The sequence below is a fragment of the Urocitellus parryii genome, chromosome 4 (genome assembly GCF_045843805.1).
Source record: "Urocitellus parryii isolate mUroPar1 chromosome 4, mUroPar1.hap1, whole genome shotgun sequence".
NCBI classification, from domain to species: Eukaryota; Metazoa; Chordata; class Mammalia; order Rodentia; family Sciuridae; genus Urocitellus; species Urocitellus parryii.
In genome coordinates, this window is record NC_135534.1 from 207,885,747 (window position 1) to 207,899,270 (window position 13,524).

General features: G+C 57.7%; 1 protein-coding gene across 2 annotated transcripts in view; it reads right to left on the minus strand.

The window, feature by feature from the left end:
• Positions 1-13,524, minus strand: part of Ak8 (adenylate kinase 8) — a 110,109-nt gene that overhangs the window by 94,320 nt on the left and 2,265 nt on the right. The window contains exons 3-5 of one of the 2 annotated variants that reach the window (XM_026395493.2): positions 9,223-9,273; positions 8,455-8,504; positions 5,933-6,046 (exon numbers count right to left, since the gene is read on the minus strand). In XM_026395493.2, the coding sequence (XP_026251278.2) occupies positions 5,933-6,046; positions 8,455-8,504; positions 9,223-9,273 (215 nt within the window). The remainder of the gene's footprint in view (positions 1-5,932; positions 6,047-8,454; positions 8,505-9,222; positions 9,274-13,524) is intronic. The other variant, XM_026395494.2, reaches the window with a different exon arrangement.

Genomic DNA, 13,524 nt, shown 5'->3' on the forward strand with positions numbered 1-13,524 from the left:
TTTTAGAGAGGAGGGAGCTGGGCTGGGGGGAGTCAAGGCCTGTTCCCAGGGTGACACAGTCAAGCGGGCAGAGCAGGGCTGGAAGCCAAGACGTCTAGCCTGCGCCATCTTTGAAGCATGGTGCCCTCTGCCCGCCCACTCAGCCCGGCAGGACCAACAGGTCAGCAGACGGGCCAGGGCAGGAAGGCGGGGCCGGCCTCCCTGGGCGGTCTCTCTCCACACTCCCTCTTCAGCAGGGCCCAGGTCGGGTTCACAGCCACGACGGAGCTGAACCCGCGAAGCCTTGGACGCCCACAGCCCACGCCCTGCCCACACCTCCCCAGAGTCCCCTCTGCCCAAGGTCCCTGAGAGCTGGCGCATCTCCCAGGCGCCACACAGGAGCCTCCAGGCCAGCCCAGCCCACACCCCCAGCTACATGGGGCCACCCTGTCCCCAGGTGCTGCAGAGGCCCACGGGGGCGCCTGGCTGAGGTTCAGGCAGAGCTGCCTCATGCCCTTTCCACCAAGCCGGGGACGGTGCTCGGCTCGCAGAGGAGCCCGGACCAGCTTCCAGTGTCCCCAGGTTCTGGCCCCCTGCAGCACTGACACGATGCAGGAGGAGAGGCCGGGCTGGGCTCACGCTGGCACAGATGAAGGCGAGCCCTGGACAGCGGGGGCACAGCAGGGGAGGCGGGCGGGGGCTGCCCACGGAGCTACGGGCACAGGTTCCCGACAAGAGCAGGCTGGACGGGGACACCTGAGGGTGGAGCCAGGGCTGTCCTGGGGATAGGCACTCAGGGGAACTGGCCACAGGGCTGGCCAGGTGCCGGACAGGAGGGTTGAAGGGTCCAGTGCAGGACCCCACTAGGAGGAGGCTGCCAGGGGAGCAGAGAGGGCAGAGCAGGGAAGGACCAGCCCCAGAGAGGCCCCCAAGGGCACTGTACATGTGTGGGCCCAGATGCTGCCCACAGAGTGACCCTGGGCAAGGGGCTTGAGTGCTCTGGGCCCCAGCTTCTTCATCCGCAAAGGAGATGAGGAGAATGTGCTTCAAAGAGCAGCCGTGGGACCAAATGAGGTGATAGCAGGACGAGGTCAGGGTGGCCCGGTGGCCATCATCACCCCACGTACCCGAGATGAACCTGCGTTGCTCCTTCCTGCCTGCAGGACTAGATGAGGAAGCGGCTCTGCTCAGGGGAGCCACTGCCCAATCCTTGTCACCTCTCCCTGTAGTGAACACCAGGAGCCAAAATGTCCTCCCATTCCCCACCACATCTCTAATTAAGGACAGGGGAAGTAAAAAGGCATTCTACACACTAAGGCCCACTGGTCACAGGTGGGCACCGGGGGTTCCTGGTGCAGCCTCTGTTGCAGAGGACAGAGATTCATCTTCAGCATTAGGGCTCATTCCCCGATCTCTGCCTTGGGCAGGCTCTTCCCTCTTAGCTACATAATGGCTGCTGCAGCTCCAGCCAGCTGGGTGACCCTGGACAAGCCTGGACCTCTTTAGGCCTCATCTACCTCACCAGCAGAAATCGGTAATAATGTTGTGGCTTTTGCTCTTATTTCTTCCCCATATTTCCTTTGAGGAGTCACCCTCTTGTACTCAACTTATAAGAATTAGGTGGGACCAACTTCACATTCAGATCCATCCTACCCCTAAGCATGTGATTTTCACAGAAGCTGCCTCCGACCTATTCCCAACCCATTTTCATTCCCAGGCCCAGGATATTAGTGCAGTAATTGGAGGCAGGAATCATTATTCCATCAGATCAGAAGAGAGTGTAAGAGTTGGAGCCGGAGCAGCCACTCTGCAAGCATGAGGGCTGTGAGGGAATGAAGAAAAAGAGAGAAACCAGGCAGCCCCCGAGCAGTTTCTCCAGGGTGTGGAGTTGAGACAAAAGAAGAGCAGACAACAAGAGCACGAGGGAGGGAGCACCTCTCCTGGGAATAGGGTCTGCAATGTGTTCGCCTGAAAGTCGGGGGCCACCAGGTCTCTATGAAGCGGACAGAGAAGACCACCTGAAAGCAGAGGCAGGGGACTGACATGGGTGGGGAGGAGGGGGCAGAGCGGGGTCAGCCTGCTGCAGGCCCTGCTGCACCCTCCCCCGAGACCTGGGTCCCATGACATTTCAGCCCTGGCCCCCACACTGTGCCCCGACCTGTGGTGCCAGCCGGTGGGAGGTCCACGCCCGGCCTGCGGTCTGCTCTGCCGTGGGGCACTAGGCCCTGCTCTCCCCACAGGCCTTCGAGAGACAGGAGGCAGTGGTGGGGACGGCACCTGGAGAAAGGCGCAGGCCCAGGGAGGGTCGAGGGACAAGGAGGTGTCTTCTGCTGGTGTCCCGGGCTCCCCCCGCCCCAGGAGAGCAGGTTCCATTCTGGGGCTGTCTTCCTCCTGACTTGGGCAGGCGTGTTCCAACACGGGGGACAGGGACGGGACGCAGGAGGGTGCCGCGGAGGACGGGGTTGAAAGGCGGCAGATGGGGCGGGGCGCGGCACCCCTGCAGGCTGCACCGCGGGGGACAGGCCGCAGCTTTGAGCAAGGCGTCCAGGCCCCCACGTCCTGCCACTCTCTGTCTCCGCGCCAGCTTTGATGTGTCGCGTCAGCAGCGCGGCTCTGGGCCCTCCCTGAAGCCTGCCAACCGCTCTTCAGAGCCGGGCTCCTCCTTCCTGACTCTGTGGCTCCCCCAACCCCAGAGCCGGGCTTTCAGGGGAGAAGGAGGGACAAGTGGACAGAGCCTGGGGAAGCCACCCCTGGTCACAGGAGTGCCCTGGCCTCTGGGCTCCCTGCTGCCCACAGACCTTCTCCCACCACGGCGCTGGCTCTGGGGCTCCTGGGTGAGCGCTGCCCCACGGCCACTGGCTGTTCCTGGACTGGCTTCTTCACACTGTCGCCTAACACCAGCCCTGTCCCTGGGTCACCACGGGGCGTGCCGGTCTCTGTCCCGCTCCTGCCAGGCTCCTTCAGGGAGGTGCCTGAGCTCCCAGGGGACCTCGGAGACTTCCTCAGAGACCCCTCACTGCAAAGTCCGCGCTGCCGCGAGCTGCCAGATCAGGGGCTGGCAGGACCTGTCCCTAGAATCTGGGAGATCTCAGGGACAGAAGAGGCTTTGAAGGAAGACAACAGAGGCCACGAGCGAGCGGCACCGCGGGGCCCACCGGATGGGGAGAGGCGTGGCTCCCGGGAGCACAGAGCTGTCCTCAGGTCACCTGCTGCCACCCTCCTCCACCCCAGCCTCCACCAGGCCTGACTCTCTCCAGCGCCCAGTGCCTGGGGGGAGGGAGGACGGGAGAGGGGAACCAGGGCCCACCTCTGCTTGGCCTCCAGGAGGGAGGGGCAGGCTGTCTGGAGACGGGTGCCAGCAGCAGGAGGGCAGCCGGTGGCCTGTTTCCCGGAACTGCTCAGCACTCTTGGGAGGACTGAGCCTTGTGTGTGCACAGAGGCAGGGCGAAGGCTTTGCTTGGCACATGGCACATGGCCCCAGGGTACCCTGCCTCGAAGCCTGTACCCTCCTCCCCCCCAGCCAGGGCCTAGCGCTTAGTAGGTGGTCCAGCATTAGTCTAGATGTATTAGCCAACCAGCTGCCACCGACTGACTGGCAGAGAGGAGGCCTGCGGGCACTTGGGCCCTGGCTTGTGCTTAGTGTTGCGCTGCTGGCCTCCAGGGAGGCTGGCCTCTGCGGGGGGGCGGGAGGAGTTCATCTTCCCAGCACTGAGAGGGCAGGGAGGCAGCAGTCCAGGGGCCACGTCTGGGTTCGCACCAGCCGTGAGAGAGCTCACCAGGAGGCAGAGCCAGGACGCAGGGAAGAGGGGGCTTGGCAAATGGAGCTGAGCCTTAAAAGACTCAAGTCAGCAGCCAGTTTGAAGGGGACTTTGATGGGCGGCCCGCCTGGGCGGCCCTCCCTCCGCTGCAAGGGGGCGGCTCAGGCTGCCGCCTGACGGGCCACGACCTTGGCTTTCATCTTCCCCCCAACAAGACATCCCAGGAAGCACTGGATGAGGTCTGAAATGGGCTGGTAATTAGCGTAACGAAGCCCGGGAGGAATTCCCTGAACTTCCTCCTCCTGGCTGAATTCTTGAACCTAATCAGGAACCTTGAGCCTAGAGATGAGCGGCCTCCCCAACACGGAAAGCAGGCACTGGGGAGCCACGTCCCCAAACCCTACTCCTACCCCCAGAGTGGGTGTTCCCGAAGCTGTGACCACAGCTCTGTCCCCAAGACTGTGGGGGCACTTGGGGGACAGTGACTCACTGCAGGTGACCCACCTCCCTGAGTGAGGTCTTCCTGTCCTCCCATCAAGCTGCTGTCCCAGGCCACCCGGGCTGGGATCTGCCTGCACCACCCTCGTCTCCAAGGACAGCCTCCCCCACCTGGGCCACGTGGCGTCCTGCATCAGGGCCCCGGAGCCCTCTCCCCCACCTGCCACAGCCGACTGCTCCTGGCACGCTGACCAGCCGGCTCGGGCAGAGTCCTCTCCTGAGAATGGGGCCTCAGCACTGCCCCTGGGGGCAGTGTGACCAGAAGACACAGGACCTGGGACAGAGGGGTGGTCACGAGTGGTAAGAGCGGGCAGGAGAGGCAGGAGGAGGAGGGACTGCAGAGAATGGGGTGGGAGAGGACGCGCCCCAAAGAGGCTGAGAGAAGCCCAGTGTGATCCCTGGCTGCTGAGCCATGTCCAGGAGTCAGCGTCCCCTTTCTGGTCCACCTTCTGCTCTGAGCAGCCTGGGTGCATTCCTGCCACCTGCAGCCAGGGACTGGTCAGGAGAGCTGTCCTGCACTCACTGGTGGCCCCCGAGGCCTGAAAACCACTTCCAAGTTCTTCGGGATCAGTGGCCACAGGTACTCATGGTAGGGACTTGCCATTGGATGAAGACAGACACAGGGAGACGAGCGGTCTCTCCTGCTGGGGGTCAGGCCTGGACAGAGCTGAACTGACCACAAGGCAGGAGGAACCTGTCGGACCCAGGGAAGGTGGACCCAGAGCCCCACCCCATGGTGCCCTCAACTCTCCACTTCTGTCAGATTCCTGGCAACCGTCTTCATCTGCTATTCAACCTGAAGGACGCTGTGGACACAAGTGTCCTTTAGCGTGGCGCCTGACTGAAGTTTGCAAGTTTGGCTTGAAAGTGCCGTCGACCATGACATGTGCTTCTGTCTCAGGTGTGAGGTCACAGCTGGTTGGGTCTGGCTGGCCCGCAGCACGTGGCTGGTCAAGTGCTCCTGAGTTCAATTTTAAGCCATGGAAGGGCCGAGGGGTCCAGTAGTGGCCTAAGTCTGTAGGCAGACCAGGAGGCCAAGGGAAGGCCTGGAGAGCCCAGCACACACTGAGCGCCCTGAAACCCCAGGCTGCTCTCCCTCCTCACCATGCCCCCTCACAAACAGGAGAAGAGTCTCCGGGAGAAGCGGCCAGACGGCAGGTCCCTGTCTCATGCTCAGACAGACTGAGTTTCTGTTTGAATTAAAGAGAAACAACTTCTCCTCCCTGAGGTTCCCTTTAAAAGATGTCCGCAAACATGAGGCTGGTGGGGTGGTGCTTGGAAACAGCACATCTAGTCCTCGTGCATGCGCCCATGGTGGCCGTGAAAGGGACAGACTAGATGGGAGCTGCCCGGCCCCGAGGGTGGACATGTGCCAGGGGAAATGCCCCTCGGGTCCAGCTCTGGGGCTTTCCATCAGCTGGAAGTGCTGACACCCTTTCAACCCACAGCCAAGCTCAGCCCTGGGTGACCCTGTGTAGGCCACCAGGTCCACCATTTGCAGGATGGAGACCACTAGGCAGCAAAGGAGCCAGCCCGGCCCCTCCTCGCTCCAAACGCCCCTCCCCGGCAGGCACGCCGCCCCCCCTCTTCAGGACAGCCTCCCTCGCCCCCGTCAACCCAAAGGAAATGGAGCCTCCCAGGCAGGCAGAGGGGTGGGAGGCTGTCACCTGCCCAGCCCCCCGCCAGGCCAGTCCTACCTTGAATTTCTGGTAATGCTTCCTGGCTTCCTCAGCCACAGAGGAAGATTGTCTTTCTACCAAGTTGTCGCTGGTGAGGAGATTGCTGTTCAGGTGTTTGCAGAGCCACATTGCCTGAGGGAAGGGGAGCCCAGCGAGGGCATCAAGAGTCACGCCACACCATGCCCAGGCCCCTCTATGGTGGACCGAAAAGGCTGCCCGGGGAGGCGTCAGTATTTGTGGCTGGAGGGAGACCCCACGGGAAGGCCAACCCGCAAAGTCCCTCCCAGCCTGATTTCTGCCTGTCGGCACCTGCTCCGCCAGCCCCAGGCTCTCAGGAGGCAGGGAATCTCCTGGTGGAGGGCCTCCCTGCCCTGGGCCTGCCTGCCCTGGGCCTCCCTGCCCTGGGCCTGCCTCTCCAAGCTCTGTGGACCACAGGTTTTTAATTCAAGGAAGGGTTAGGCCAGGAAAGGTGGAGACAGAAATACGGTCACAAGCCACACTCATTATTCATTTCTTTCTTAAACTTGAGGCATCAGTGAACTGACTTTAGTCCATTGATGACTGCCGTGTGCAGTCTACCAGAGGGGACACGTTTACGGCCTAACAAGGCAGTGAAATGTTCTTAGCTGGTGGCCATTTCAGCACCTGGGCTGTGTGGACCTTAACTCTCCCTGCTCCTCCTGCTGCAGGATGCGTCAGGGACAGCAGTGGGAAGAGCCCTGTCTGGGTCTTACGCTGGAAACTCCAAGTCTTCGTCCCCACACAGGCTCAGGGTGAGCGGGGTGAGTTCACCGTGAGGTGTGAGCTTCAATACCAGCTTCCACCTTCTAGAACCTGCTTCTTCAGGGGACAAACTCGATGACCTCAACCTTGCAGGGACCTGACAAAGGAAGGTCTCTGTGCTCCAGGCTGCTCTGACCGGCAAGTCCCTCCTAGTGATCAGAGAAGAGCCTGAGCAAGGCAAAGATGGCCCTGACGGTAGCAGAACAAAAGCCCTTTCCCAAAGGGAGACCCTCCCCTGAGTATCTAGACCCTCCTCGACAACCTAGCTCAGTAAATAGGTGCCATGTCTGTCTAATGCAGACCGTCATTCAAGGTCCCTGTGCCACAATCTGCCAAGGGAGCCTTTCCAACTGGTTTTCTGAGCCCTGTCCTGGGAGATTCTGATGAGGTCCATCTGTAGAGAAGCCCAGGAACTGGCATTTTTCAAAGCACCCTGGTAATGCTGATGACCCATAGGCCTGGAAGCCCCCAGTTTCTAAAGCAAAACAGCGAGAGAGGCTGGGTTCTGGGGAGCTGGCTGTGGACAGGAGTGCAGCTGGCAGCCCCACGCTGAGGAGTCCGAGACAGACAGAGGGAAGTTGACAGGTGGACAGAAGCATCAGCTACACAACTCCAAAGGCACAGCAGATGCAGGGTGCTCTGTGTAAGGAGCCAGCTCGGTTCCTTTTAGGAATGAAGATGTCAGTTAATTGGGAACAGGCTGCCCCACGATTCTAGTCCACAAGGAGTGTGCAGAGCAGTGACTTGGTCACTGGGGAAGGCTCATTGCTGTCCGCCAACAAGATTTTAGAAGGCAGAAAGACTCAAATTTTGACATGTTGGTGGCACTTAAAAAAAGGAGCCAGGCGTAATGGTGTATGCCTGTATAATCCTAGCGGCTTGGGAGGCTGAGGCAGGAGGATCACGAGTTCAAAGCCAGCCTCAGCAACAGCGAGGCACTAAGCAACTCAGTGAGACCCTGTCTCTACATAAAATACAAAATAGGGCTGGGATGTGGCTCAGGGGTCTAGTGCTCCTGAGTTCAATCCCCATAGCAGCTCCTGGTCAGCCTTTGCCTGGGGAGAGGAGTCACAGAGGAGTGAGGAGGGCTGAGCTGTTTCCTGCATCTTCAAAGCACAGTCTCCTTAAAATGGAGAGAGACCAAAGAAAAGAGCAATATGATAAGCATGGGTAAGATCTGGGAGTCGGGCACATGAATAACGATAATCTAGTTTTGTGCTTTTCTGATTATTCAAAATATTTCATAATCAAAATTTTAAGGCTGAATCTTAAGACCAAACACTCTAACTTCTTGAGATGTCTCCTAGGCTCCAGTTAAGGGTGTGCAAAGGTAGCACTCGAGGAGCTGGGGTGGTGGCTCAATGGTGGAGCACTTGCTTCACATATATGAGGCCCTGGGTTCCATCCTCAGCACCACATAAAGATAAATAAATAAAATAAAGTTATTGTGTCCCCCTACAACTAACAATATTTTTAAAATAAAAAGATCCCATTCAGGTAGGCATGACAAGACTCCAGAAGGTGCATCCCTAATGTTGAAGTCTCTTGTCTCTGGGTGAAGGGGAAGGGTATTTTTGGTTTTTCTAGGTTTTCTACCAGGATCACACATAGGCTTGGTAACAAGGAAACAAGAAGGAAGAGAGGCAAAGAAGAGGAACGGCCCTGCTCTGCTGACAGCTCACTGAGGTCTGGGCTCCTTCCTGCTGGAGCACAAATGAGCGATCACGGCGCCCCAACATTTAATATGATACACTTACGATAGTTGTTTTCCCCGAGGCGGGCGGACCTAATATCACAATCTTCGGCACTGTGGAATAAAAGGACCTGGATGTCACCGCTCAGGAAGACAAGCAGCCTCCCATGCCCACCGTGTGCTGGGTGTATTTATCTCTCTCCTCCCCAGATTTCATTTCTGCCGGTGACACGGCCATTTGTAACCCGGTGGCTCGGAGACGCTCGCACCATAGAACATATTCTCTGTGTTTAGAAAGGTAAGTGATCACTGAGATGGTTTATTTTTCTATCTCCATGGGGACGTGGACACAGCAACTTGTTTGCCAAACTAATAAATATCAAGAACAATTGGGATTTCAAACACCATAAAGCATTTTAAACAGGGACTTTGTCTCAGGGACACTCTCTCAAAGTCGTATTTTATGTAAATCGACCTTCGAAGCTCTTTTTATATTTATGCCTTTTTACTTAGCAAATTGTATTCCCGTCATTTTATAGAGGAAAATAATGGAAAAAAGCCTGGGACGCCTGGGCCAGATTTATAAAACCTGAGACGGGAAAGTCTTTGTTTCAAATATGAGCATTTCTATGCAAATGGAAGACACTGGCAGCTCATGTGTCACCACAGCCCTGCCTCTGGAATGTTCTTGGCCCCGCAGGATTCCTGAAGCGGTTTCCACACGGGGAGCATGTGCTGAAGATCATGCGTGAAGACCACCATTGGGCGGAGCAGCGGGCATGTGTGTGGGGTCAAGCTGCGGAAACAGCACGCTGTGTCTGGACAGACAAACCTGCAGTGGCCTCTTGCTGAGCGCCATCTTGGTTACGTGGCCTCCCCCCACCTGTGGGAAGGGAGTCGTCTTATCAGGCCCTGCTTGTGTGGGCACAGGTCACTGTCTGCACAGAGAGCCCATTCCTGCCAGGCCAGCGGGAAGGAACCTCAACCATGCAGAGGGAGGTGTTTGACCTACTTTGGGGACAGACAGTGAAGGAGCCAGGTGCTGTCCTCTTGGTCAGCACTACCATGCCCTGCCAGGCTGCTTGGCTTTAAACAGAGTTTTGCCCAAATTCACACAGCACTTTCATTTTCAGGGAAAAGGTGGCAAGTTCAAGGCGATTCACTGACCCCCGGCACAAGCTCCAGAGGACTCTTCACGCTGGCTGGAGGCTGCTGAGAAGAGCTTCATCCCACAGCAGAAACACCATGGCCCTGCGGGCAGGTACCAAGGCTCATCTCTTTTGCCACCCCCACTGCAGCACCCATGGGGGCCCCCTTGGCTGGCTGGCTGTGATCACCGAGTATCCACCACCCTTGTCACCACCATTACTGCCATCTGACAGAGAGCTCCCTCTCCAGCCTGCATCCTTGGAACAAGCTGAGGAGCCAGATGTGAGTCAAGCAGAAAAGGGGTTTGGTCAAAGACCAATGTGGCTGGGAGCAGGCCCAGGGCTGCCCGCCAAGTAAGGCCACCAAGCGTTCAGGGGTACGAGCATGGCTGGGCAAGGCACCACACACTGCAGCTTGTGCCCATGACACTCTGGCGTGGGTAGGCGAGCCACAGGCTCCACTCTGCCACTGCTGCCCACGAACCAGGCCTGGTGGAGACACCAGGGAGAGGCTCATGTGACCAGGGCAGCTGAGGCCACAGGCCCAGGCCTCAGCCATCACAGAAGCCCAGAAGGCCTTCCAGCATCTGGGGTGGGGGCCAGGACAGGGACTCGGGGGCCCGTTCTCTCTCTGGCCCTTGCAGGGCCCTCCCCCTGGGTGAGAAAGCCTCGAGAGGGGAACACACTTGAGGGTCTGGTTAGAAATGAGGTGGCTTTGGGAGGTGGACAAAGGCAGGAGGCCTCATGCCATGAAGTGAAGCCTGGCTCAGGCCAGGAGGGGCTCCCAGCACAGGCTCTGCTGTGCCCCAGAACACGGGCCAGACCCGGCTGGGCTCAGGGCTGGTGGCGCCTGAGAGGAAGGGCAGTGCGCGGCACCAAGGGCATTCTGGGACCAGTCCGACCCCCACGTGCTACATTTGTTCTGGCAAAGTTCCTGGGCCCATGACACCAGGGGACCCCCCTCCGGGTTTCTGTAAGTGGCTCCCAAATTGTACACATCTATAAAAATGCTTTAACAGGGGAACGTCCGCGGCCTTTCCCCCACCTAATTTCTCACACTCATTTATGTGATTAATTTCAGTTCTTAAAATCTAACACCTTGAAGCTCCAGCCTGCTCATAAGTAATTATTTATAAACAGTGTCATAAAAGGCTGCTTGACTGCCAAGAGTAATCAACTTCCTCCAACCACTTCAAAGGAAATCAAAGAACCTTTCCATCCACAGAGCCTTTTGAGGTTTAACTAGGAGCATGATTTAAAATTCACAGGAACCCCTTAGGTATTGAGTTTAATACACAGCTTTCCTGGACAAACGTTTGATAGGAGACGAAACATACCATTACCTTCACCAGCGCCGGCTCTAATATTGCCCAGGGCCACTGTAAATGCTCACTTTGTACTAAATCTGCTCTGCTCGTGGTGAAGGGGCGCCAGCCCTGCTGTGGCTCCCTCCCCACCCTCCTGCACGCTGGCTCTCGGGCAGAGTGAGTCCAGAGCTGCGCTCCGCTCCCCCAGCCGTGGCCAGTGTTGCCTGTGTTCAAGTTGACCTTGCAGAGGGTTGAGGGCCTGGCTCCAGTTAACTCAGGCCACCGTGTGGCTAGAACGAGATATGCCAATCCCATAACTACCCAGGACACTGGAAATATTTGTTGGGTGTCACATGACCTCACCGAGCCTCAGCAGTCTTCTAGAACACAATAAGATTGGCTTGAACTGGCTCTAGGCAACTCCTAGAAAAGCCACAAAAGCAATTTGGCCCCACCCTCCCTAGAACAGTGTGGTAAACTATTCTATGAAGGCTCCAGAATATTTTTAATTTATGGTAATTTCCCCACATAACTAAAAACAAAAAATGAAAATTTAAAAATTGGCATTTTTTCTTTTGATAGGTTAGGGGTAGCATCTTTTGATCCTATATAATTGAATTTACCTTTTGTTTTTCAATAATTTGAACTAGACAGGTTGACATAGGCTGTGCTTCACCTGTGAGGGGCCAGAACAAGGGGAGGGAAGCCTGTGGACAGAATGTCCCCACATCCACAAAAGCTGCCAGTCCAAGGCCTGGGGGTGGGGTGCAAGGCTGAAGGAACAAGCTAACCCCCAAAACAAAACTACCAGGACCCAGTGACCACACCTGGGAGCCTTGGGCTGGAAAGCTTTGAGGGCGGACGGAAGGCACCCGTGCCTGGGAACTAAGGAGCGGGTCTGGACTCTTCTCCCTGCCTGAGAGCGAAGGCAAACAGGAGGAAGGAGCAGCTCTGTGGAGGGCAGCCTTTGGAAAGCCCCGAGCCCTGCAATGACGGGGTGACAAGGGGGCCGTCCTAAAGAGAGGAGGTGGCTCTCCAGCCAACACCAGCTGCATCCAAACCAGAATGATATTGGGACTTCAAAATCCTGATGCTCTGGGCAGTGTGACACCAAAACAAATCCCCAGGCAGAGCAGCAAGGTGGGAACGTGAGGAGAAGGTGGCCTCCAGGTCAGACTCTCAAGCTCCTAGGCCAGGGCCCAGTGAAGCCTGGAGGTCAGTGGCTTCAGCACACAGAGCAGGGCCTGCGGGCGCCTGGCAGGATAGGTAGGAAGTGCCAGCACAACCCCAGGCCTTTGTCACCAAGCACAGCTTTTAATTTACAAAAATCTCATTAAGCTCTTCACCCACAAAAAGCTGAACATCACAATTGCCAAGCCCCTGTCCCCCACAGGGGCAAGTGGGCTTGTCATCCCCTCGGCCGTCACTGGCCACCAAGGAATAGGCCAGGCTTCATGGCCCCGCTTGCAGAGAGGGAGACTGGCACCAAGCCTGGGCAAGGACCCCACTGTCACTTCCTACTCTGGAGACAGTGACCTCTCGGGTGGGTGGGGCTGTGGAGGCTCCCTGCCTCCTGGGCTGCGCTTGGGCCCTCTCTCGCCTCAGCCTGGCCACTGATTCCCTTCCCCCTTTGAGTTTCACTTTGCTTTTACTCCCACCTTGGTCTGCCTCTTGAATTCACTGTCCCTCTGCCTCCTTTGCCACTGCTGGTGGTGGCTCAGGACAGTAGTGCTGCCAGCGGCCCTGGAGTAACAGGCGGAGCTCAGCCATGCAGCTCCAGCTCTACCTCAGGGCTGGGAAGAGGAAGGCAGAAACTTTCCCTCTGAAAATGAAGCAATGCTGCTTTGAGGCTGCGGAGGAGCCTCCCGCCCCACAGGACAACCCTCAGGGAACAGGCCTCCCAGGAGAGTCGCTGTAGGGCACAGTGAGCCAGTCTGGCCAGTGAGGCTGCGGGGAAGACTGGTGGGTGGCCCCCATCATGGCTCTGCCTCCACCTTGGCATATGGGCGCTCATCAACCCCAGCTGGGTGAGCCAATGCCCAGCCACCTGTGCCCACCTGCAAACTCAGAAAAGGGCACTGGGGGGCTTTCTTTGAACCCAGGGCAGAGATCTACGCAATGGCATGGGGTCCAAGAAGCACGTTCCTCTGATGTGCCACAGCCCAGCCTGAGACCATGGGTCACTGCAGTCATGAGCCCCCTTCCCCCTCCAAAAACCTTTGCTGCTCCTCACCTGAGGCTGTCTGAGACCCACCTCAGGCACCTCAGGCCTTGTCCCTTTCAGCCACACCAGCACTGACTCCTCAAAGCAGCCATGCTCTGGTGAGTTATCAAAGCTCCAATACGCTGGTTTTCCCTGACAGCTCAATCCTCCACCTGGCAAATCGGCCCAAGGCACCTTGGAGTGAGGGGTCTGCCTGCTCCAGGGCCTCCCCTGCCCCTCCTCCTGGTTCTGCACTCTGGCCTGGAGTCTGGCTGACCTGCACCTGGCCAAGGCTTGGGGAGCTCTGGAACTCATTAGCTGGCACCGATAATGAGACCGTCTGAAAAGCCCAGTGCTCGCCTGTCTAGGTAGACCAGAAACCAAACACACCTGACAAGAGGACTGATCAGAGAGCTTAAACCCAACAGGCGACATCAGCTAGGGCAGGCGGAGGCATTAATAATTGATTCCGTGGG